At 57.6% G+C, this 24,016-nt stretch overlaps 2 protein-coding genes across 7 annotated transcripts; both read left to right on the forward strand.

Annotated features, from left to right (window-relative positions):
* The first annotated feature begins 655 nt into the window (after window positions 1–655).
* LOC308357641 (clustered mitochondria protein homolog) lies at window positions 656–21,707 on the forward strand. Of its 6 annotated transcripts, none has more exons than XM_080827332.1 (26): window positions 656–906; window positions 8,039–8,241; window positions 8,392–8,563; window positions 10,175–10,318; window positions 10,500–10,624; window positions 10,732–10,886; window positions 10,967–11,092; window positions 11,419–11,566; window positions 11,773–11,865; window positions 12,768–13,462; window positions 14,277–14,500; window positions 14,649–14,753; window positions 14,888–14,988; window positions 15,855–16,007; window positions 16,110–16,172; window positions 16,257–16,501; window positions 16,747–16,831; window positions 17,005–17,158; window positions 17,240–17,379; window positions 18,156–18,236; window positions 18,313–18,438; window positions 18,528–18,649; window positions 18,948–19,041; window positions 19,149–19,283; window positions 19,356–19,429; window positions 20,157–21,707. In XM_080827332.1, the coding sequence occupies exons 1-26, from the start codon at window positions 807–809 to the stop codon at window positions 20,341–20,343; spliced, it is 4,050 nt and encodes a 1,349-aa protein (XP_080683458.1). In that variant the 5' UTR covers window positions 656–806; the 3' UTR covers window positions 20,344–21,707. The 6 variants fall into 6 exon arrangements, with proteins under 6 accessions (XP_080683458.1, XP_080683459.1, XP_080683461.1 ...); XM_080827333.1 differs by having other exon boundaries at window positions 14,652–14,753; XM_080827335.1 differs by lacking the exon at window positions 656–906 and adding an exon at window positions 1,324–1,342.
* On the forward strand, window positions 4,515–5,263 carry LOC308357643 (uncharacterized protein; the record flags this gene model as incomplete). The annotated part of the gene is made up of 1 exon (XM_080827351.1): window positions 4,515–5,263. The coding sequence occupies one exon, from the start codon at window positions 4,515–4,517 to the stop codon at window positions 5,145–5,147; it is 633 nt and encodes a 210-aa protein (XP_080683477.1). The 3' UTR covers window positions 5,148–5,263.
* Window positions 21,708–24,016: the final 2,309 nt, after the last annotated feature.

Consider the following 24,016-nt stretch of genomic DNA (forward strand, 5'->3'; position numbering starts at 1 on the left):
CCCAGACTCCTAAAATAACGAACGACTGTAAAGTGTCCAGGTTGTGCACTTAGCTTGACTCAGCTCTTGTTCTCGCTGTCTGTGTGACCTTGGTCTCAGCTTCCTTCACTGAAAAATGGGAATAATGTGCCAACCTGTAAGTAAGGACCCATCTGGTGGGGGCTGCTGAGGCCGCTTGTAGGGAGGAGCACGTTGTAGCTCACAGCAAAGTTTGGTGGCTCCATTTCTGACACGGCATCCCCTTTAACTGCCCTGCACCCTCAAGAAGCTAGACGCACCCCAGCTCCACCCTTTCAAGCTTTGTGAGGAGGGTGCCGTGGGTCACACTGACGCCGCAGATTAGAGACCGCGTGGTCATCTGGCAGATTTGCAATAGAAAACAGAGGGCCATTGGGGGAGGGGACGGTGAGCAATGGCAGTCCCAGAAGAGTCTCCACCCAAGGTCAGGGCGCCCGCGGGACGGCTAAGAACGGCAAGGACGTCTCTCCGCAGCCCCGCCCCTCAAGGGGACCAGAAGCCTCTCTATACTCGGAGTCACAGTGCGGTCCCTTTAAGGCGTTCGGGAACGTCACCGCCTTTGGTGGGCGGCCAACGAGCACGGTGCGTTTTGTCCCTCGCGCGCTTCCGTGGGCTGGGCCGGTCGCGAGGGCGGGGCAGGGGAGCGGCGGTGGGGTCAAAGGTTACAGCGCGCACCACGTGGGCCGGTGACTCCGTCCTTCCCGCAGCGGCCGCGGCGCGCAGGGCACTTGGGTTAGTGGCGCGGCGGGCGGCGCGGACAGCCGAGCAGGACGCCCGCTCCTGCCGCCATGGTCATCAAAACGGACGAGTTGCCGGCGGCTGCCCCGGCCGACGGCGCCCGGGAGCCCAGCTCGCAGGCCGGTGGCAAGGGGCGTCCGGGCGCGGCCGGTGAGCGGGGCCGGAGCCCGCGGTCAGCAGGGCGCGGAGGCTGGACCGGGCTGAGTGGGCGGGTGGGTTCGGGGTTTGCAGGAACCGCCGCCTTCCCTCCGCGCCGTGCCGGGTAGCATCTTACCGGGCCGCCCCCGCCCTGAAGGTCACCTTCACTGTCGCCCCCGGCTGCGGCCTGGGTTTCGCACGTGGGGTCCCGGGTAGACAGCCGTAGGGGGGACACGTGCGCGCGCACGCGGTTTCGGGGTGCGCCGCCGCCGCAGACTGATAGACTCGGTGGCCCCACCCCCTCCGCGCGCGGGCATGGGTAAGCCTCCCGGCTGGGGTCGCTGACACTTGCTCGGTCTGGCACCCTTCCCGTCAGGATCTGAAGCGTTGCGTGCGTACAGGACTGCAGCCCTGCGAGTAAAGCTCAACCTGGGACTTACCAGCCATGGTCTGTGGAGAAGAGTGCGAGCTGGGGGTGGGTGTGTATTGTGAGGGGGCTTGTCTGGTTCATTCCCAGAGGCAGTGCTTTAACCCTAGGTGTTCAGGCTGTGATCTCTTCCATGTTAGGTGTTGGCTTGATCTGCAGACCTAGGGGGTCTGCCTGCGTGTGGGGGTAAAGCCAAACTCCTTGGCAGGAGTAGGTGTTTGTGCCAGAACTTGATCATTAACCCGCCTTATTGCGAAAAGTGGATCAGCTCAGGGTTGCTTTTTTTAAGGCAAAGGTCATCCGTGTGGAGTGGAGCTCCCAGCTCTCCCCCGTGGGGTCTACGTGGCATTGTCTTTGGGAGTGGCTGCAGCTTTTCTCTGGTGGGGCCTGCTTCATCTGTTTCTCCTGGACTTTCTCTGTTCCTTACATCATGTCTTAGATTCCAGCCTTAAGGCTGGAAGCCCTTTTCCAGCACTTCGGTTGTCATCTCCAAATCATCCTTCAGGGCCCCAGTCCTGGGCTGTGGTCCCTCTCTGCTCTGGTTAGTGGTGGGATGCAGAACTACCCCTGTCTTCCACTCCCCCCAGCGCTTCTCAGCAGGGACTTGTCATCTTCATCTCCGTTCCCAGCTTCGGTGGGTCAGGATGGGAACAATATTTAGGAGGCTTTCTGACGGTGTCACAGCAGAGTTACCTTGTGCTGGGGGTAGGTACAGTGGCAGCTCTGCTGATTGCCTAGATAAGGCCAGGTTTGGGCAGAACAACAGATGCTGATGACTCCAGCCTGCCAGGCTTTACCCTGATGGGGCTCTGAATCAGTGGGGCAGGCTAGATAAGAGGAGGTTGGGTCTGGCGGATTTCCCTTCTAGCAAAGAGACTTGGAGAGATAAAGTGACTTGTCCAAGGTCACACAGCATTGTAGCTGCGGGGTGGGGGGGCATTTGGATTTCTAGCTTGTGGCCAGCATGCCAAGGCTTCCCCTACATGTCCCAGAGGAAGCCAGGACAGGCATGTTGGTTGGGTTTATGTTGAGAACATGGGGACTGAGGAGGGAGAGTCTGTTGGAGGGTTTCCCCTCGGGCTTGAGTAAAGCCCTGCCTCTGCTGTGTGCTGAGAGGCTCTGTCTGGGGCAACCTGGGTCAGGGGAAGGGCACAGCTGTTCATTTTTGGGAAACTGGGAGCATGGTAGTGCTTGGGGTGGGGGTGGGGGTGGGGGTGACATTGGCCCCTTATGTCTCTGGTAAGCGAGATAGATAGTTAGGCTTTGAATTACAGCTATCCTGAATCTATTCAAAGAAGGATCGTGCCCTTAATGGTGATCCCTGAGTAGGTTCTCATCTAGGCTCCTGACCCTTAGGACTCAACTCTGGAAGGTTCTCCAGTCCCTTTGAGGAGGTAATCCAGGCCTTTTGGGGTTCGGGGCAAGGGTCAGTTACCTTGTTGGGAATAAAGCTGCTTTTAGGGGTTAAGAGAACAGGCAGGTTTTTCAAGTTCACAGTGGTGTGTCAAGTTCCTCCTGCCTAGGGGAGGGCTCCTTGGAGTTGAGGCCCAGAGCAGAAAAGGGGGCTGGTAGACTGGGGAGGAGCTTGAGGGCTTAGGGGAGCTCTCTAACAGAATCCTAAAGCTCTAAATGTGAGGAGGTCTGAGTAGACCAGCTTAAAGATCACGGGACTATCTCCAGACCTTGCAGACCTATTTCTGGCCAGGGGGGACGGGAAGGAGACAGATGCCCACATCACTGGGGTCTTCCATAGGCTGCCTGCCTGGTCCTACCCTTTTCTTTTGAAGCCCTGTGTTCCTGGGAGGGGTGATGTGTCTTTTGGGGCCTTACTTCCTGCTGGAGGCCTTGACTGGGGCAGGGCTTGGCCCTGGCACAGTCTAGTGAGGGAGGCCATGCCAGGCTGGGGAAGACACAGGCCGCTTGGGATATTCTAAGTTTCTTTTCTAACTCCTCCTTTCTGCAGCCCATGGGGGCTCTGTGCTCCCAGTCCAGGTGTACGCTTTTATTTCCTCATTCGGATCCAGCCAGTGAAGACTGGGTGTGTGTGTGTGTGCAGTGTGCAATTTGGGCAACCCCTTCCCATTCTGCAGAGGACCACCTTTTCCCCTTCTCTAAAGCCCAGATCCTAGGGGTGCCTCTGGGATATGAGAAGAGGGGGTGCTGGCCCAGGGTTGTAGAGGTTGGGAGGGTGCTGTGGTTGGAGACAGATCTGCCTACTGGCCTGAAGCCTGAGTCCCGAAGGAAGAAGAGATGCCGTGTACCTGGTGGGTGCTGCACTCTGGGGAAGTGGCACTCCGAGGCATGGATTTGGACACCTGATAGACCTGGCTCTTTCTGGACGTGGCTTGGCCACCTGTCGCCTCTGGGTCCTGGGGCAGTTTGCTTACTGGCCTCTGGGGCCTCAGTTTCCTCAAGTGAGATGGGCCTATTGAGCTGACTGAGGGACTTGCTGTGGGATGGGCCAAGCGTGAGCACAGGCTTTCTGGGAACCAGAATGGAGATGGTTGATGCTGCTACTTAGAGGTCATTGCCAGGGTGCCTGCCCCACCCCCTTTTCCAGAGGGTTTGGGTGTGTTTGAGAAGAGGGCAGGATAAGAGGAGCTCTGCCTGGGTCTGGCCCTTCTTACCATCTGGTCAGCATGTGTGGACGGGAGCCCCCCCTTGGTGGGGGCTGTGGAGACGCTGAGGGCCTGCCTGGGACAGAACTGGAGGGGAGGGGTCCCAGAGGGAGCCTGTTTCCCCGCCCCCACGCTGGTTTGCATGGATGCCAGAGCAGTGCTGGCTGGGCCCTGGCAACAAGTCAGAGGCCCTGGGAAGGTGCCCTGGCGAGGCTGGGCATGTTCCTTCTCCACAGCCGAGCGGCCTTCGGCCTCTTGCTGCCAGCTCTGTTTTCCCCCAGAGAGAGACTTAGTTTTCTCCTGGCAGCGCAGGGGCTGCTGGGAAGGGAAGATAGAGCCTGCCAGCTTCTTGGTGGAGCTGGAGGCCTGGGGCCCCGGGTGCAGTTGTCCTCTGGGAGACTGAGGGCCCTTCCCCCTTCCCACCAGAACCAGTGACTGTCAGTAAGAGGAGAGCTGCCAGGTCACCTGCAGGGGGCAGCAGGAGCCAGAGGCCTCAGCCAGCCACTTGACCCAGGAGGCAGGCAGGGTGCTCAGCGTCTGCGACTGGTGGACGGGGTAGACGCGGTAGCCGTCTCATGGCTTGGGCCCGGGTCTGTGCCAGCTGTTGCTGGCAGCTGGCTGAAGCCGTCCTGCCCACCCACACTGGGGTTGGGGCCGAGGAGAGGACCCACTTACTGGGCCCCGCCCCTGCCAGCCAGTCCCCAGGGCTCTCGATCCCGAGGGACCCAGGTACCCCAAATGCTGGGTTCTCCTGCCCCCCTCATGGCTTCACCAGTAGTGAACCCCCTCTTGGTGGGTACAGGGAGGTGGACCTGAGCGCTGGTAGTAGCTCCCCATGGGGTCCTGGAGCCACTGGGGCCTCCTGGCCCACAGCCGTCCTTCTGGCCGACCTTGAACAGGATGCGAGGCAGGGGGAGTGTGCCCTTCCCAGGGCTGCCCCAGCAGGCCTGGCCCCACTGAAACCCGAAGCCAGCCAGAGCTCCAGCCCTGGGCTGACCGGCTGCATGGGGGCGAGGATGGTGGCAGAGGCCGGGACAGGGGACTCAGGCAGTGCCGAGCCTGAGCCGGAGAGCTGGCTGCCTTGCTGCGGTGGCGGTTCTGAGACTCCAGAGTCCAGGAGAGGGCAGCCTCCAACTGCACCAGGTGGGCTGTGGGGGCGGGGAGCCAGCCTCTTGTGGGGAGATCACTTGGCCTTAATCCAGCGGTAGGGAGACCTTCAGGGTTCCTTAGAGGAAGGAGGAGAGGCAGAGCCAGCATTCTGGGGCCATGGAGGCCCCTGGGAACCAGCCACATTCCTTTGAAATCTGATAGGGGATTGGGTACCTCCCTGGGGCATAACATGGTGCTGAGGTACCTTCTGGGCAGGCTCCCCAGCCTGGGGAAGAGGGGTGGGAGCTGTGGCTACCCTTGCCTTGTCTTCCCTGCCCTCCTTCCCATCCTTCTTGGCCCAGACTCCGGGAGCACAGGCTTCTGTCTGGGGTCCAGTTTCTGACTTCTCACTTGTGGGGTCTTAGACCTCAGCGCTGCTGTACTGTATTGGGGGGAGGGGGCTCCTTCCAACAGCAAAGCCTTTTTCAAGGACCCAGTTAGGGGAAGTGCTGCCTCATATCTGCCATTCCTCTTGCTGCTGTTGGAAGCTGACCAAGCACCGCCCTTCTCCCCACCCTTCTCCCTGCTTGGTCATAGAGTCAGCCAAGTTCTCCCTTTGGGATGGCTGCTCACTTTAGGGGCTTGTGGTCACACTGCTGGGGCTGCGGGCTCATTAGAGAGAGATCCTCGAGTGTCCTTGTTCTCAGGAGTTCCACCTCAGGTTTGAAGAGGTGTGCTGGGACAAGATGGGCGTGATAGGGACGCCTGGGTGGCTCAGTTGGTTGAGCAGCTGCCTTCGGCTCGGGTCATGATCCCGGTGTCCTGGGATCGAGTCCCACATCGGGCTCCATGCTCCGTGGGGAGCCTGCTTCTCCCTCTCCCTCTGCCTCTGCCTACCACTCTGTCTGCCTGTGCTCGCTCGCTCTCTCTCTCTAACAAATAAATAAATTTAAAAAAATAAAATAAAAAAAAAAAAAAGATGGGCGTGATAACAGTCCTTGGAGGTCCATAGTGGATGAGATTGAGGGCGGTGTGACGGCATGGTGGTGTGGGCTCTTGATGGGGAATCTAGGGTCTGCTCTTGAACTTGGACAAGGCTCTGAACTTTTCTGGGCCAGACGTCCTTATTTGGAGAGAGGTGGAGGGAACTATGTCTTAGCTCCTGGTGGTCCTGTTTATCACTGAGCTGAAGGGACACAGGGAAGAGGGAGCTGCTTCTCCACACAACCCCCTGGTGTGCTCTTCTGTGCTAGGCTTATCTCCTTTTCTGAGGCCCCTGGCTCCACGTTTCTGGTGGGTCTGGGTAGGGATCAGAAAAGTCTGGGGAAAATACCAGTAGGGAAGAGGAGGTGGGGTATGGACCGGGGCTTGCTGAGCTGAGCTGAGCTGTCTGGACCCCTCAGACAAGCAAGGGGCCAGTTTGGCTGCCAGGCAGACCATGGGCGGAAATCCCCATGGGCCAAATGGGCAGGCCTGTGTCTTCCTGGCATGATTGTGAGGCAGTCCTTGCTCCCCGGGGCAAGGAGGAGGCTCTCCTTTATTCCCCTTAGTGGCTGGGTAGAAAGGGTAGGTTTTGTCACCTGCTTTCTTCTCTTTCCCTACAGCGTGTGAATTGGGTGCTGTACCCAACTATGGGACTTTTAACTCCACGTTTGCAGTAATTAACTCATTAATTTGGTACTTTTCCGTTGAGTGCAGGAAGGACAGAAGGAAGAAGATACAGCTGCTAGTGTGAACAGCCCCCCAGAATGACAGAACAGTGCTCTGGGGGGTGGTCACCATGTCTCTGGGGGCAATGAGGAGGCAGTGATTCTGTTGTCAGGGCCCATTTGGGCAGGCTTTAGAGAAGGGGATTTAGGGGAGCCTGGGTGGCTCAGGCGGTTAAGCGTCCGAGTCTTGATATCGGCTCAGGTCATGGTCTCAGGGTCATGAGATTCCAGCCCTGTGTCGGGCTCCAAGTGCTGAGCATGGAATCTGCTTGAGAGTCTCTCTCCCTCTCCCTCTCCCCCTCCCCAACTTGTGCTCTAAATAAATAGAGAAGGGGGTTTATTTCACCTGGGCCTTGACAGATGAGTAGAAGTTTGCCCAATGCGGTGGGCAGCATGAGCTGCACAAGAGCACAGAGGTGGAAGGGAAGATGTGGAGCTTGTTCTCAGGTTTCCTAGTACTTGGGTGTATCTGAGACATTGACTGGGAGAGCTGGCTGGAGTTGAGATGTACTTTGGGCTGGTGCCTCAGAGTGTTGGCCTAAGAAACTTGGATCTTGTGAGCAGTGGATTCCAAGTGGTGCTCTTGAAATAGGGAAAATGGCCTGTCTGGGGCTGCAGAGAGGCTGGGTTCCTTGACCATTGGAGATTAGGCTGGGTGACTAGGGGTCAGGGGGCATTTACAGAGCAGAGGCCACCTTACTGAGGAAGGTGAATTCCATGTGAACAAAATGAGACTCTGATAATGCCTAAGGGATGGCCACATGTTGAAAAGCTTGAACAAGGCCTAGGTGAGCAGGTTAGCTGCATGGTGGGAGGGCATTTGAAGTCATGGAAGATCAGGAGAGGCTGGGGCCTTGGGACACCCTCAGCTTGGGCTGTGGGGGGGTGGAGCTAGAGAGCAAGGAACACGAAACAAGGGATCAGTGGCTATAGGGAAGGGGAGGAGAAGGTGAGCAGTGGCGGGTGTTGCAGAAAAGTTACACACAGAGAAGACAGTTGGGTTTGGCCCTTGGAGTGACTCTGGGGAGAGGGATTTGGGCGGTGTGCTTGGATGGAAGCCAGACTGGGAGACTGAGGACCAGATGGGAAGGGAGGGCGCAGGATGTGGAGGGGAGAAAGCAGGGGTCTCCAGGTGGCCAGGATTGAGGGAGGTTGTGTGCCCAGTGTGAGTGGGACTGGGGGGTCTCTGGTAGGGCCAAGTCTTGGGAGGAGATGCAGATGCCATTCTTTGGCGCACATGTCCACCCAGGTGGGTAGGCAGGTGGCCCCGCTTGTCTCAGCTCCTTTCTTGTTACCTGCAGAGCTGCCGTCCGTCATGCTGCTGAATGGGGACTGTCCAGAGAGCCTAAAGAAGGAAGAAAGAGCTGCCGAGCTGCCCCGGGAAAATGGTCTGGATGAGGCTGAGCCCGGAGAGGAGACGACTGGACAGGAAGTCATTGTCATTCAGGACACAGGCTTTTCTGTGAAGATCCTGGCACCTGGGATTGAGCCCTTTTCCTTACAGGTGAGATGGAAGAAGGGTGCTGGGGACCAGAGGACAAGCCCGTTAGGGAGGACAATGGAAGGCCATGCCTGGCTGTCACTTGTCCTAGTTTTACACTGTAGGGAAGGTAGTATGTTCTCACCAGGGTGTTTTTGACCTTTCCTTTGGTAGGTGTCCCCCCAGGAGATGGTACAGGAGATCCACCAGGTACTCATGGACCGCGAAGACACATGCCACCGCACCTGCTTCTCACTGCACCTGGATGGCAACATGCTAGACCATTTCTCAGAGCTGCGCAGCGTCGAGGGCCTACAAGAGGGTTCGGTGCTACGTGTGGTGGAAGGTTTGTCCAGAAGTCGGGCAGCCTGCCAAGGGAGGGCACATGGAGATGGGGCCAGGTCGCACTCCACCCACCCTGGCTGGTATCTCAGTGTCACAGATGAGTGTGTGGAGGCTCATAACAGTTCTGAACTTCTGAAGGCAGGATTGGAGCTCGGATCTGCTCCCCAGGCCTTCACACGTGTACCCTCCAACATTGTAGGTTAAATATCAAAGTCATGGTTTTTTAAAAAAAAGAAAAAACAGGGCCAGCTGGGGTTCCTGGGTGGCTCAGTCGGTTAAGCGTCTGTCTTTGGCTTAGGTTGGTTCAAGTCATGATCCCAGGGTCCTGGGATCAAGCACCAAATCAGGCTCTCTGCTCAGCGGGGCATCTGCTTCTCCCTCTGCCTGCTACTCCACCTGCTTGTGTATGTGCATGTGCACTCTCTCTGTCAAATAAAGTCTTAAAAAACAAACAAATAGTACCAAGGGCTTGAAATTAGCCCAAATTCTATAGAGAGAAAAGTTAATGGGGTGCCTGGGTGGCTCAGTGGGTTAAGCCTTTCCCTTCGGCTCAGGTCATGATCTCAGTGTCCTGGGATTGAGTCCCTCAGCAGGGAGCCTGCTTCCCCCTCTCTCTTCCTACGTCTTTGCCTACTTGTGATCTCGTCTCCCAAATAAATAAAAAAATCTTAAAAAAAAAAAAAAAGTTAAATCTTGGAGCACCTGGGTGGCTCAGTGTGTTAAGCATCTGCCTTCAGCTCAGGTCACGATCTCAGGATCCTGGGATCGAGTCCACATCAGGCTCCCTGCTCAGTGGGAAGTGTGCTTCTCCCTCTGCCCCTCCCTCTGCTTTTTTCTGTCTCTCAAATAAATAAATAAAATCTTTTTAAAAAAATTGATTATAGTTTAGAATTTAAAAGAAGAAAGAAACATTAAATTTAAGGAAACTAAAACTTTCACTGCTCTCAAATAGAGCAGTTGGGCCCCATGTATAGCAGTTGACAGATGTGGCGAGGCTGGTTTGCTTGTAAGATAAAAGTTCCTGTGACCTTGGGTCCCCAGGGGAGAGGGAACTCAGAGTTTCCAGCCAGTGTGAGCTTGTTAAAAGCAAATGTGGGAAGTGTAATGCAAGTGTGCCCAAACTTACTTGGTGATAAAGTCTCCTCCCCAAAAAGAGCCCCCATTAAAATTCACAAAGCATATATTAGGGTGCAGTGTTGTAGTTACGGAGAAGTCCTCAGATCACCCCCAAACAAGGGCTGCCCTAGGAGAGCAGCACTGAGGCTTGTGGTGTAGGGGCCCCGCAGCTCCTTGGGCCTGTCCACCTGCGACACCTGTGAAAGAGCAGGAGATTTTTATGGGCTCCCTGAGGCCTGCGTGCTTTTGGAGGCATGTTTTTTGTGCCCTTTGGCAGTAGATTCTTTGCAAACAAGCATCCCTGCCCAACAGAAAGGGGGGGGGGTGTTGAGTCCAGCACTCCAGCTTATGTGCTCATAATGGAATTTGTAAGTGGAGGCCAAAAATGTGAAAATCAGGACCATCATGGTAGCCCCATGGCCGACTTCTGTGCTGGAGATGTTGGTGCAGCAGGGGATGTGCCCTGCTTACGTGCTGCCCCTCGCCTTCCCACCAGAGCCGTACACAGTCCGTGAGGCCCGCATCCACGTGCGCCACGTCCGAGACCTGCTCAAGAGCCTGGACCCATCTGATGCCTTCAACGGGGTTGACTGCAACTCCTTGTCCTTCCTGAGCGTCTTTACTGACGGCGACCTGGGAGGTGCGGGAGGCATTGGGGCTGGGGGTTGGGCAGAGGGTCCAGGGGCAAATTGGCCAGGGGTCAGTGAAGGGTCTGGGGGCCAGGCCTTGCCACCAGCAGGGGGCAGGGCTGGAGGCATCCATGCTGTGGCCAGTTTGCCCCTGGGTGGCCCTGTGCTGACCATTAGCCTCGGGTCCCTCAGACAGCGGGAAGCGGAAGAAGGGCTTGGAGATGGACCCCATTGACTGCACGCCCCCTGAGTACATCCTTCCAGGGAGCCGGGAGCGGCCTTTGTGTCCCCTGCAGCCCCAGAACCGTGACTGGAAGGTAGTACTCCTGGAACAGAGCTGGGGAGCAGGCCCTGGGCAGGGCAGTGGGGGGACAGCACTGCACCCAGAGGCCTGGCCCCCACTCATGCTTGGCCATTCTTGCAGCCCCTTCAGTGCCTGAAAGTGCTCACCATGAGCGGCTGGAACCCACCCCCTGGGAACCGCAAGATGCACGGGGACCTCATGTACCTATTTGTGATCACAGCCGAGGACCGACAAGTCAGCATCACGGCGTCCACGAGGGGCTTTTACCTGAATCAGTGAGTCCCTGTGTGAGCCCATCTGGGGCTTCGGGCAGTTCTCTGCGGTGCCCTGTGCAGTGACCATCCTCTTCCCACAGGTCTACAGCATATCATTTCAACCCTAAGCCTGCCAGCCCCCGCTTCCTCAGCCATTCCCTGGTGGAGCTGCTCAACCAGATCAGCCCGACCTTCAAAAAAAACTTCGCCGTGCTGCAGAAGAAGAGGTAGCACCTTGGCTCAGTCTCTGCCCCTTGTCTCATCCCCCATGAGGGGGCGGGGCCAGCCTGCCGGCCTGAGTTCAGCATGGCTGCCCTCAGAAGCCCTATGCCCTCAGCCCCTGGGACCCCAGAGCCTCCCTTAGGGAGCGGCGATACCCCAACACAGCAGTCCCAGAAGAGGTGCCCATTTATTTCTTCCACTAGACTCGGGGAGGTGGGGGCAGGATCTCTGGGCCAGGAGGCGTGAGAGCTGGGAGAGCTTCAGAAAAGGTCACTGGGCCTGGGCTCTGAGTTTGGCCGTCTTCCCCATCTTCCCCCTCTCGGTGCCGCAGGGTCCAGCGCCACCCCTTCGAGAGGATTGCCACCCCATTCCAGGTGTACAGTTGGACGGCCCCCCAGGCTGAGCACGCCATGGACTGTGTGCGTGCAGAGGATGCCTACACCTCCAGGCTGGGCTATGAGGAGCACATTCCTGGACAGGTGCCTGCAGCCTGGCCCCGCCCTCCCTGGGCCCCTCTCTCCCCCTCCCTGGGTGGGTGCCAGGCTGGGTTCTGTGTACCTCTGCTTGTGTCTCGTTCTCTGGGGAGCTTCTGAGACTGTCCACAGGCAGGTGGAGGGAGGGGCTGTCCAGAGCAGGTCTTGGGGCCTGGGCTGAGCCAGCATCTCCCTCCCTGGTCCCTTTGCAGACCCGGGACTGGAATGAGGAGCTGCAGACAACAAGGGAACTGCCCCGCAAGAACCTGCCTGAGCGGCTGCTTCGAGAAAGAGCTATATTCAAGGTGCCTACAGCTCCCTCTGCCCAACTGGCTGCCTCAGGCCAGCTTGTCACCTGCCAAGAGGGCTGGTCAGGGTACCCTGCAGAGCACTGGCTGACTTCTCTCCAGGCAGACTGTCTCTGCTCTGTTTTGTGACCTCTCCGAGACTTGGAGTCCATGGGCTGGGCAGAGGGTAGGGGGACCTCCTCCACTGTGGGCTGTGTGACAGGTTTCTTCGGCTTCCCACCCTCCGCTCTCTGCCACTGGGACCTTTTACTGCCTAGAGATGATAATGGTAAACATGAGATCTCACTGTGTTGAGTACAAACTTTGCCAGGGACCGTGTCCGGTGTTTTATGGGCATTGCCTCCTGTCATCTTTGGGACACCTTGTAAAGATCACTGTTTGTTTGTTTTTTGTTTTTGTTTTTGTTTTTAAGATTTTATTTATTTATTTGACAGACAGATCACAAGTAGGCAGAGAGAGAGGAGGAAGCAGGCTCCCTGCTGAGCAGAGAGCCCAATGCGGGGCTCGATCCCAGGACCCTGGGATCATGACCTGAGCCAAAGGCAGAGGCTTTAACCCACTGAGCCACCCAGGCGCCCCAAGATCACTGTTACATAGATAGGGGAAACAGGTCTGAGCATTGACCTGGCCAAGTTCACCTGACACATAATGGGTGGATCTGAGACCTGCTCCTGTCCTTCCCCTCCTTGAGAATCCCTAAGCTCTGCTGTCTCTCTGAGCATAAATTACTTCTTAGAAAATGGGTTTCTTCCCGTTTTACAAGTGGGAGGAAGCTGAGGTATGACCCCCAGGGCCGTCCACCTGCCCCCACCGTCTGGGCGAGCTTGGCCAGGTGGGCTGAAACCTGCGGCTCTTGGGGGTGGGGCCTCTCTCACCCTCCTGGTCTCGGCCCCTCCCAGGTGCACAGTGACTTCACGGCCGCGGCCACACGGGGCGCCATGGCGGTCATTGATGGCAACGTGATGGCCATCAACCCCAGCGAGGAGACCAAGATGCAGATGTTCATCTGGAATAACATCTTCTTTAGCCTGGGCTTTGATGTGCGTGATCACTACAAGGACTTCGGTGGGGACGTGGCAGCGTACGTGGCACCCACCAATGACCTGAACGGGGTGCGCACGTACAATGCAGTGGACGTGGAGGGGCTGTACACGCTGGGCACGGTGGTGGTGGACTACCGTGGGTACCGCGTCACGGCCCAGTCCATCATCCCGGGCATCCTGGAGCGGGACCAGGAGCAGAGTGTCATCTACGGCTCCATTGACTTTGGTAAGACAGTGATGTCGCACCCTCGCTACCTGGAGCTGCTGGAACGCACCAGCCGGCCTCTCAAGATCCTGCGGCACCGGGTGCTCAACGACCGGGACGAGGAGGTGGAGCTCTGCTCCTCCGTGGAGTGCAAGGGCATCATCGGCAATGACGGTCGCCACTACATCCTCGACCTGCTGCGTACCTTCCCCCCTGACCTCAACTTCCTGCCCGTGCCCGGTGAGGGGCTGCCCGAGGAGTGCACACGCGCCGGCTTCCCCCGCGCCCACCGGCACAAGCTGTGCTGCCTGCGCCAGGAGCTCGTGGATGCCTTCGTGGAGCACAGGTGAGGGCCCAGGCTTCGGAGGGCTCCCCGCCAGGAGGCAGTGCCGGGGCCTTATCCTTGCCGGGAGAGGCTTTGGCCACTGTCATTACACCTCCGGCGTCCCCCGGGTGACCTCAGGCTCTGCAGGAAGGGTATCCTGGAGCTTTATGTTGGTGGAGAAGCAACAATCAGCGAGAGCAGGGGCTCCCTGTGGAGGTGGCGCTCTTCCTCCAAGTGGGCATAGGGAAATCTGCTAGAGGTGTTTTGTTTTGAAGATTTTATATTTATTCATTTGAGAGAGAGTGAGCGAGAGCACAGTAGTGAGGAGGGACTGAGAGAGGGGGAGCCCGACGCGGGGATGAGGGGCTCAATCCCAGGACCCCAGGATCATGACCCGAGCCGAAGGCAGATGGTTAACCAACTGGGCTACCCAACCACCTCTGCTAAAGTGTTTTAAATGTTCCAGTATCAGGAGGTGTCACCGCTGCTGGCATTCAGTGCTTAGGAGTCAGCCACATCAAATGTCCCACACCACAAACCAGTCTCCTCAAAATGCAAGTGAGGTTGCCGTCTTTCTCCTTTGAGAGCCTGGCATGCACGGAGTCCCTGGCCCCTGCCCCACTCACACTCCGTCTGCCGCCTTCCGTTTGGGAAGAGCTCAGTTTTTGCAGTGACCTGTGGTAGCTGGTTGGAGTTGCTGGGGTACGGTGCGTCCCCATGCTCATACGGGCCAGAAGTCTGGGGCATGTCACAGGTCGCTGCAGCCAGCAGGAAGCTGCTGGCCAGTGAGGCTTCCTCTCCCATCTCTTGCTCTGCCTGCCCTGCTGTGCCCTAGGTACCTCCTGTTCATGAAGCTGGCTGCCCTGCAGCTCATGCAGCAGAAGGCTGGCAGGATGGAGAGCCCCAGCATGCTGGAGAACGGGGACTCCCTGTCCTCGGAGTCAAAGCCTGAAGATCCCCCGGGACCTGAGGCCGGAAGTGAGGAGGAAGGGGGTGGTGCTAGTGGCCTGGCCAAGGTGAAGGAGCTGGCAGAGACCATCGCCTCAGACGATGGGACAGGTGGGGCCGCTGTGGATGTCGGGAGGGCCAAGCCCGTGTCTGTTCTGGCAGTTGTCTCTGTGTGGATCTGGGGCCAGGCTTGGGGGCGCGTGGCACCTCCCACCACTAGGGGAGGGGCGCTGCCTCCCAGCCTGCTGTGTCTTCACAGCAGACCCTCGGAGCCGCGAGGTGATCCGCAACGCCTGCAAGGCAGTTGGCTCCATTAGCAGCACAGCCTTTGACGTTCGCTTCAACCCTGATATCTTCTCACCAGGCAAGCTCTGCATTAGGCTGGGCAGAATCCTGTGGGGGTCATCATGGGGCCCTGGGTGCTGGTGGGTGCTGCTCTCTGTCTCCCCCACCTGCCTCCTTTCTGCCTGGCTCAGGCCTCTGTTCTCCTTCCCCCAGGGGTTCGCTTCCCAGAGTCCTGCCAGGAGGAAGTTCGGGACCAGAAGCAGCTGCTGAAAGACGCCGCTGCCTTCCTGCTGTCCTGCCAGATCCCCGGCTTGGTGAGGGAGGTGCCACCGGTGTGAGGGGCTACACGGGGCCTGCTGTGAAAGGCCCTGGTGCCTTATCCATCCACTTCTGGAAACTTGTAGAACCTTTCCAGGAGTAACTTCTTAGACCTGCTGGTCTGTGAGGCAGGTGGGGCAGAGTGCATTTGTCACTGTCGTAGAGATGGGGCCAGAGAGGTCAAGGGAGGCATCAGGCACAGAGTCTGCTCTGTTGTGCCTTCCAGAGCAGCTGGCAGCTGGGGGGTCTGGTCCTCTGAGCCCATGTGTGACAGGACAAGTGGGCACCTGTAAAAAAGGTGGGGAGGATCCTGTCCTCTGAGCCTCAGCATGCTTTGTATGTAGGCTCTTTGGATGATGGGGCCCTTGTTTCCTAGTAAGGTAGCCCTGTGGTTGGGTGGCACACTTCTCTCAGATCTTTGAGCCAAGTGTTCCATGCCAGCTGCCCTGGCCCCCTGCCGGATCTCTCTGAGGCTTGGAACAGACTTCCAAGACTTGGCAGTGCTGGGGACCCCAAGTGGTCCCCTCTGCTGTGTCCTGTGTGCCCAGAGAGGAGCCCTCATTCTGTTGGGCTCTGTCATTGGGGCTCTTTCATTCCTGCTTCCCTTTTGGGTGGGCCTGGTTGTCACAGGGTGACTGCTGTCTCCCATTTTCCTGTTGCTTGTGCAGAAGGCTGGGGGACACATTTCTCATGTCTTGGCTGCTGATTTGTTTTCTTCACTCTTCCCAACTGTGAGCTCGAGTCTCAGGCCCCTCCTTCTCTCAGGGCCTCAGGATAGCAGGAGCTCCCCTGCCAGGAAGACCCGGGGTGGGCTGAGGTGGAGGGCCCAGGCTGGGGGGGCCTGACGTCCTGCTGCCTGCAGGTGAAGGACTGCATCGAGCACGCGGTGCTGCCCATGGACGGGGCCACACTAGCCGAGGTGATGCGCCAGCGGGGCATTAACATGCGCTACCTGGGCAAGGTGCTCGACCTGGTCGTGCGGAGCCCGGCCCGAGAGCAGCTGGACCACATCTATGTGCGTGACGCCCGGGCTCCTGGGCTGTGCCACGGGGGGGGGGGGGGGGGGCTGGGTGGAAGTCTGGGCCGGACTCAGACTCCCTTCTCTGAACCCTTGCAGAAAATCGGCATCGGAGAGCTCATCACCCGCTCCGCCAAGCACATCTTCAAGACGTACTTACAGGTAATGCCAGTACCCTTACCCCCACCACGGCGGGGCAGGGCGGTGGGGGGGCCCATATGACGCGAGTCCCAAATTCTCTTGCAGGGAGTGGAGCTCTCGGGCCTCTCGGCTGCCATCAGCCACTTTCTCAACTGCTTCCTGAGCTCCTACCCCAACCCTGTGGCCCATCTGCCTGCTGATGAGCTCATCTCCAAGAAGAGGAACAGGAGGAGGAGAAACCGGCCCCCAGGGACGGCAGATAACACAGCCTGGGCTGTCATGACACCCCAGGAGCTCTGGAAGAATATCTGCCAGGAGGCCAAGAACTACTTTGACTTCAGCCTCGAGTGGTGAGTGAGCAGCGCGGGGGGGGGGGGGGGGGGGGGAAGGCGGGGCCTCAGTCTGTGGTTGCAGGGTGTGGACTGGGAGAGGAGGAAGGGAGCAGTGGAGGGCTGCCTGCTCAGGGAGTGGGGATGGGGGTTGTTGGTGTGGGTCCTGGCTGGTGAGTACTTGGTACTCAGGTGGGGAGGCAGCGGTGGAAGAGGGGGCCAAGAGGGGCTGGACTGCTTGGGCCCACATGCCGCCTCTCCCTCAGCGAGACCGTGGACCAGGCTGTGGAGACCTATGGCCTGCAGAAGATCACGCTACTGCGGGAAATCTCCCTGAAAACCGGAATCCAGGTGGGGTGGCTCAGGGCCCTGCTCCTGCCCTCCCTCCCTCTTGTGGCGTCTGTGGGACCATCAGGGTAGGGGAGTGTGTGGCTTTCTAACGACCTGGGGTGGTAGGTGGGGAGGTGCTGGCCACGTGAGCCTAGGGTTGAGGCCACCCATGGGTGTTGGGCTGTGTCCCCCAGATCCTGCTGAAGGAGTACAGCTTTGACAGCCGCCACAAACCCGCATTCACCGAGGAGGACGTGCTCAATATCTTCCCCGTGGTCAAGCATGTCAACCCGAAGGCCTCGGACGCCTTCCACTTCTTCCAGAGTGGGCAGGCCAAAGTACAGCAGGGTGCGTGACCAGGTGTGGCCAGGGGGGAGGGGAGTCCCCTGGCCCAGCCCTGACCTTGCCACCCTTGGGGGTGCCCTGCAGGCTTCCTGAAGGAGGGCTGTGAGCTCATCAATGAGGCCCTGAACCTGTTTAACAACGTGTACGGAGCCATGCACGTGGAGATCTGCGCCTGCTTGCGCCTCCTTGCTCGTCTCCACTACATTATGGGCGACTACGCCGAGGTGGGCCTGGAGCACCCTCTGGGCTGTGTCAGCGGAGGCCTTGGCGCCTAGCCTGGCACTGGGGGCTGGCGAGCGAGGGAGCCAGGGCTATGTTCTTACCCCATTTCGCAGGAAGCGGAGGTCCAGGCCTGGGGAACTGTGCCCCATCTGTGGGGCCAAGGGTGCTGCTCTCCTTGGGGGCCCCCCCAGGAGGAGCAGAGACCAGGGGACCCCGGGGAGTGGCTTGTTTGGCCTGGGCTGGCTTCCCCTGCTCTGCAGCTCCGTAGTTAGGTAGTGGGAGAGCCACCATGCTTGTGGACAGAGTGGGGGTGACGACGGGCCCTCCCTTCCTGAGGAGAGTGGGAAGGATGGCTTCTCGGTCACAGGGCCTGGGACCTTGTGAGAGCTGCATGGGGCATATCTCAGTGTTCTGGGCCTGCTGGGCTTCACCTGCCTTGTTGGCCTGGGGCTTCAAGAGGCTGCTTCCTGGCGCAGGTGCCCTGTAGGCCTCCACACCTCAACCCTAGAGTCTGTCTGTTGTTTGTGTGTGCCTCTTTTTATTACTGCTTTATCTTTAGCCTCATTTTAGATTTGCGTAGATGTCTGCACAGATTTTGTTAAGGGGTAAAAGGCTCAGGACAAGCTATTTTAAAAGGCCTCAAAGTGGGGCATGACCTTATGTGCTCAGAACAGTTTTGAACACCTCTCTGCTGAGGAGGCTGAGTCACCCGGGGGGCCAGGCAGACTCGATGTGGGGAGCTCCCCACCCCGGGATGACAATTCCCCACCTCTCCCAGGCCCTGAGTAACCAACAGAAGGCTGTGCTGATGAGCGAGCGTGTGATGGGCATTGAGCACCCCAACACCATCCAGGAATATGTGAGCAGCTGGTGGGGGCGGTCGGGGTTGGTGGGGGCATCCGTGAGCCCCGGGCCTGACATGGCTGCCCCCACAGATGCACCTGGCCCTGTACTGCTTTGCCAGCAGCCAGCTGTCCACGGCCCTGAGCCTGCTGTACCGTGCCCGCTACCTCACCCTGCTCGTGTTCGGGGAGGATCACCCTGAGATGGCCCTGCTGGATGTGAGTGCCGGTGGGGCTGGGAGGCCGGGCAGGCACGAGCCTCAGTCCTGGGGCAGTGGGACTGACCTGGGCCCTCCCACTGCCCTCAGAACAACATTGGGCTGGTGCTGCACGGAGTAATGGAGTATGACTTGTCGCTGCGCTTCCTGGAGAACGCGCTGGCTGTCAGCACCAAGTACCATGGGCCCAAGTCCCTCAAGGTGGCCCTAAGGTGAGGCCGTGCTGGGTTAGGGGCGGAGGGGGAGGGTAGCGGGGATGTGTCCAGGGCCACAGTGACAAGGTCCTGGTGGGGGGGGGGCACTCAGAGGGAGGGTGGACAGGGGAGCCAGCGTTCTGTCTTCCGGCTGGCTCCAGAGGAAATTTTATCTCAGCCTGGTCTCTCCGCTAAGCCCTGGGCCAGCTTGCTCCCCTTGGGGGGGATTCCAGAGCAGAATCTAGCCAAGTCCACACGCCCCTGCCACGCCCCTGCCCACTTGTGTCCCTTCTGTGCGGTGCTCACGTCCTTGCAGCCACCACCTGGTCGCCCGGGTCTATGAGAGCAAAGCGGAGTTCCGGTCGGCCCTGCAGCACGAGAAGGAAGGCTACACCATCTACAAGACCCAGGTGGGCCACGGTGGGGGCTGAGGTGGCAGCGGAGGGGCGGGGGCAGGGGCCGTGTGGGGTGGCTGTGGGCTTGCTGACGGCCTCATGCCTATCGGTCTGCCCCATAGCTGGGCGAGGACCACGAGAAGACCAAGGAGAGCTCCGAGTACCTCAAGTGCCTGACCCAGCAGGCCGTGGCCCTGCAGCGCACCATGAATGAGATCTACCGCAATGGCTCCAGCGCCAACATCCCGCCGCTCAAGGTGGGTGTCCCCTCACCCCTGCCCCCCGACCCCCCGCGCCGCTCGGGGCTCATCTTCACTGCCGCCCCGCAGTTCACAGCCCCCAGCATGGCCAGCGTCCTGGAACAGCTCAACGTCATCAACGGCATCCTCTTCATTCCTCTCAGGTGAGTCCCTCGTGCTCCTGCGGGGAAGCTGGCTTTCCTGTTGCGCTTTTCCAAATAAATCATTCACTGTCATGGCTTGGGTTTGAGAAGGAGAGCCCATGGTGGATAGTTCAGGGAACATTCTGCCTAGTTGAGGGAACACATGGATTTTTTTTTTCCTGTTTTCCCATTTTTTTATTTGCACACAGTTGTAGCAGAGCAGGGACAGAGCTGTATTCCCCCCCGCGCTTGCTGTGTGTCAGCAGTCTCCCCTTGCGCATGCACGAAGAGCGGCCTCCCGCTGCCTCCGTGGGCGCGCACCCCACGGCCAGACCCCCAGGCTCCGCTGCACCCTGATGGCCCAGACAGCCCTGCCCGCCGCTGGGGGCCGCGGTGTGGTCAGCTGGGCCTCCGGCACCACGGCCTACCCGCTGTGTGCCTGCCCCCACCCGTCTCTCGCCCTGCGTGCTGGCTGCTGTGGGAGAGGACCCGAGGGACCACATTGTTCGAGCTGGAGTTGAAGGCTGAGCGGGAGCCAGGCCTTCACGGGAGGTGGTGGCCAGCAGCTGGAGCGCTTAATTGTTTTAGCACTTAGAAGCCTTCTGACTTTGGGGAAAGAAGTGCTTGTTCCACACATGTCTTGCCAAGGAAAGGAGACTGACTTTGCGCCGGGCTTAGGTTTAAGCAGGGCCAGAAAGGGCCCAGGCCTGCTCTGACACCTGCCCTTTACCCCTGTCCTTTTACTCAGCCAAAAAGACTTGGAGAATCTGAAAGCTGAGGTGGCGCGGCGGCAGCAGCTCCAGGAGGCCAGCAGAAACAGGGAGAAGGCTGAGGAACCCATGGTCACTGAGCCTGAGCCAGCAGGGGCCCTGGGGGATTCAGCCTCCCAGCCCCAGGCTGCCAAGGACCCTTCTTCCCCGAGCTTGCAGGGGTAGAAAGGGACAGACAGATGGACTCTCAGCCAGCTGCCCCGTTACCCAGTGATCTAGACTCCAGGAGAAGGGGGCACGCCCTACAGGTCGGGAGAGGAAACGAGTCCCTCTTCCTCCATGTTTCCAACCCCAACCCCACCCCCAAGCATCCTCCTGGGACCCTGGCCTGGCCTTCCTGCCCCCTACCCCCCAGAGGTGTTTTTGCACTGGTTCAATGAATATACGATCCAGAGGCCTCATTGAAGACACATGAATGGAGTGTGTGGGCATCAGTTCCCAGTTGGGGGGCAGGTGCCCCTTTGGGGCCCCCCATCCTCAAGCAGGTGTGTGCGAGTGTGTCCATGCCCGTGAGTGTCTCGATCCGTCCTTCCTAACTTGTACATAGCCCCACGTTGGTTTCGAGTGGGTGATGTGAAGATGAGATTTCTCAGGTCATTTGTATGTTTGACATTATGGCTGCTGCTTTTGCTGCCACTGCCCCGGGCCCGACTTGGCTTAAAGTCCAGGTTTGAAGCCAAATAGAGGGGAGCTTTCCTGTGGTCTAGGATGGGGACTCAGAGCTCTGTGGCAGGGCTGGAGGGTGGGGGTGCACTTTAGCTTCATGGCAAGGTGAGAGCAGGGGCTTTCCTAGTTGTGACTGGGCCTGGCCTTGCTGTGCTCAGACTCAGGGGGAAGGGTGGGCAGTGGTGGTTCCGTAGACAGACACCCTGTCCCCAGCCCTGGCCTGTCTGCCCTTGGGCCCCAGCAGGAGGCAATGCCTCCCCACTCCCTGTGTCCTAGCTGGGGCTAACCCTAGGGGCTACAGTCTGAATGTATCCTCCCCCTTTTAAGCTGAGCAGTCTGACGCGCAGTGGGGCTGGGGTAGGCATGGGGGACTAATGGGAATCGGGGCTGAGTCGTGGATCCTGACGGGGAATTGACTAGATACAGGAGTGATTGCCACTTGTTGGTAGAGCCCAGCTCCCTACCTGGTCCTTGTCACACAAGCGCCTCCTACAGAAAGGAGAGGAGCTCGGGGGCGGGGTAGGGCGTGTCTGTGGAAGGCGGTGGGTCCCGCAAGCCCCAGCTACTCCCTCTCCTGCCCACCTGCGCCGCTTCTCTGTGCCTGCTGTTGGAGCCCTGATGGGTCCAGGGGAGATGGCCACCCTGGGGAGCCCGAGGGAGCTGTTCCCGGGCTGGGGCCTCTGCCTGGGGGCTTTGTGGGGAGCTGCTTCTGGATATGGTCTGTCCAGATACCTTGTTTCAAAGGCAGTGGGTGTGAGCTAGCAAGCGAAGCCTCCCCACCGCTGAGCAAGAACTTTTTCTTGTTTTTAAACCATCACGTCTTCATTTCACATTGGAATAAAGTGAGTTTTTGAAACCTGCTGCCCCAGTCTCTCCTGTGTGTTCTGTACCAGTCTTGTTCAACTGGGAGGGCTGTTGCCAGAAATATTACTGGTGGAAGAGTTTTTAAAGCAAATAAATGTGTAAATTAGTTCAAATTTAAGGTTACCCCTAAAACGTATTTTAAGGGGGTAGTGTCACAGGCACCCAGCTAGGGTTTACCGGACTGCCAGTCACTAGACCCATGAGAAGAACACAACAGATAAAGGTCACCTGTTGGTCATAGAAGAGAGGCTGAGACTCCATAGAGCTTCATGTGGTATAGGTTTGAGTGAAGATCAGTTGGAGTGAGGGGTTCTGTGGGGTGGGGGCCCAGGGCCTGGGCTTGCTGGCCCTAATAAGTTGCTGACCACCTGATTTGGGTCATCTGCCCTTGTCCCTTTGAGTCAGGAGAACTGGGCAGCAATCCCCAGAAGACCAGGAGTGCTGGAATGGCGGGCTGTCAAGTTTGCCGTTCCTAGGGTAAATTTTGGGCAACCTAGGCCCTTGTGGAGATCAGTGAGATAGGGGAAGGGGTAACGACCTAGGTGAGCTTGAGGGGCAGGGCCTGTGAAGTGGCGGGAGGGTGCCTGTGGGGGCCTGTCTCTAAGAAGAAGGGAAGTCTTATTTAACTGGCAGCTGCTACTTGGTCATCTTGAGCAGGTAGGTCTCAGCAGCATGCATACTTGAATACCTTTTTGAGTACTTGGAGAGGTTTTTTTGTGTCTTTAGCAAATTCTCTGAAAAGAAAAAAAAAAAACACTCCAACGCAGATATTTGTTACTTTTCCTGAGCCGACTGGAAAGAAGATGTTCTTGACCTTGGAAGTTTTCTCTTTTAAATATTTTACTCATTTGTTAGAGCACAAGCAGGGGAGGGAGAAGCAGACTCCCCACTAAGCACAGAGCCCAGTGTGGGGCTCGATCCCAGGATCCTGGGATCATGACCTGAGCCGAAGGCAGACGCTTACCTGACTGAGCCACCCAGGTGTCCCTGGATTTCTTTTTAACACGCATGTTACTTTTATACTTGAGTATCTTTTTGAAAAGCTAATATAGCCAAATTAAGTTTTTAAGATTATATCATGGGGGAGTGGGGGAGATTGTATCAACTGTCTCCACTCCTACTCTTGAAACGCCCATTATGAAATGGGTATTGAGAGGACTGTTGGACCCCAGGAGGAACCTGTACTCTGAGGCAGAGAAACAGGTATCCTGCTGTGGCCCAAGTACTTCCACTGCCAGAGCCCAAGCTATCAAATCCAGGGACACCTGTGGCTCAGCTGGTTGAGCCTCTGCCTTGGGCTCAGGTCATGATCCCAGTACACTGGGATTGAGTTTGCACTGGGTTCCCCGTTCAGCAGGCAGTCTGCTGCTTCTCACTCTCCCTTTGCCCCTCCCACCCGCTTGTGCTCACTCTTTCTCTCAAATAAATCTTAAAAAAATTTAAAATCCATCAAGGCATGCACATCAGGACACCTTCAGAGGATAGGTGGCTCTCCTCAAATGCAAACTGAAATACCCCCATTAGGCAAATCCATTGATTAAAGAAAAGACACTGGGATGCAGACCACGTAGGACCCAGTATCCTGAGAACAAACATCTCAAATATAATGATTTAGGAGCTTTCCTAAATTCCAAGTGTAGGCAACATCATAATCCTTGACCCATTTGCCCTGTTCCCAATGGTCATCTCCCAGGGAGTTGGCAGTGTGGTACAATGTCATAGTGGGCCTCAGGGATGGGAGGGGGGTCATTCCTACTTTGCTAAAGGTTAAAACACAAAGTGGCCAGAAGGTCCTCCTTACACTTAGCTAACAATATGTTTAACAGGCAGAAACAGGTAAGGGAAAGAGCATGTACATTTGGGTTTGGGTTCCAGCTCACCCTCTAGATTGGCTTCATACCCTTGGCACAAGACCTCACCTCGTGAGCCTGTGTTCTCGTCCATAAAAATGTACTAACTCCACCAGCAAGGAGTGTTAAGGATAAATGTGTGTGGAGAATAAGGATGTTGGCACCTAAAAAGCATTCAAAGTATTATGTATTTTCTCTCCCCTAGTCCCTCCACCTCTACTTTTATTTTATTTTATTTTATTTTTATTTTAAAAAAATCTTAAGGAAACTACACCCAGCATGGGGCTTGAACTCACAACCCTGAGATCAAGAACCACATTCTCCTCTGAGTCAAGCACCCCTCCACTTTTACTAAGAGGGCTGGTGATCAAGTGGGTATGATGACCATACAGAATATTCACACAGGTTCTATATACCAAAGTGACGGTGGTAAAAAGGACTGATCTGAGCTCAAACCC

This window comes from Martes martes, assembly GCF_963455335.1.
Source record: "Martes martes genome assembly, chromosome: 16".
In the NCBI taxonomy this organism is placed as follows: Eukaryota; Metazoa; Chordata; class Mammalia; order Carnivora; family Mustelidae; genus Martes; species Martes martes.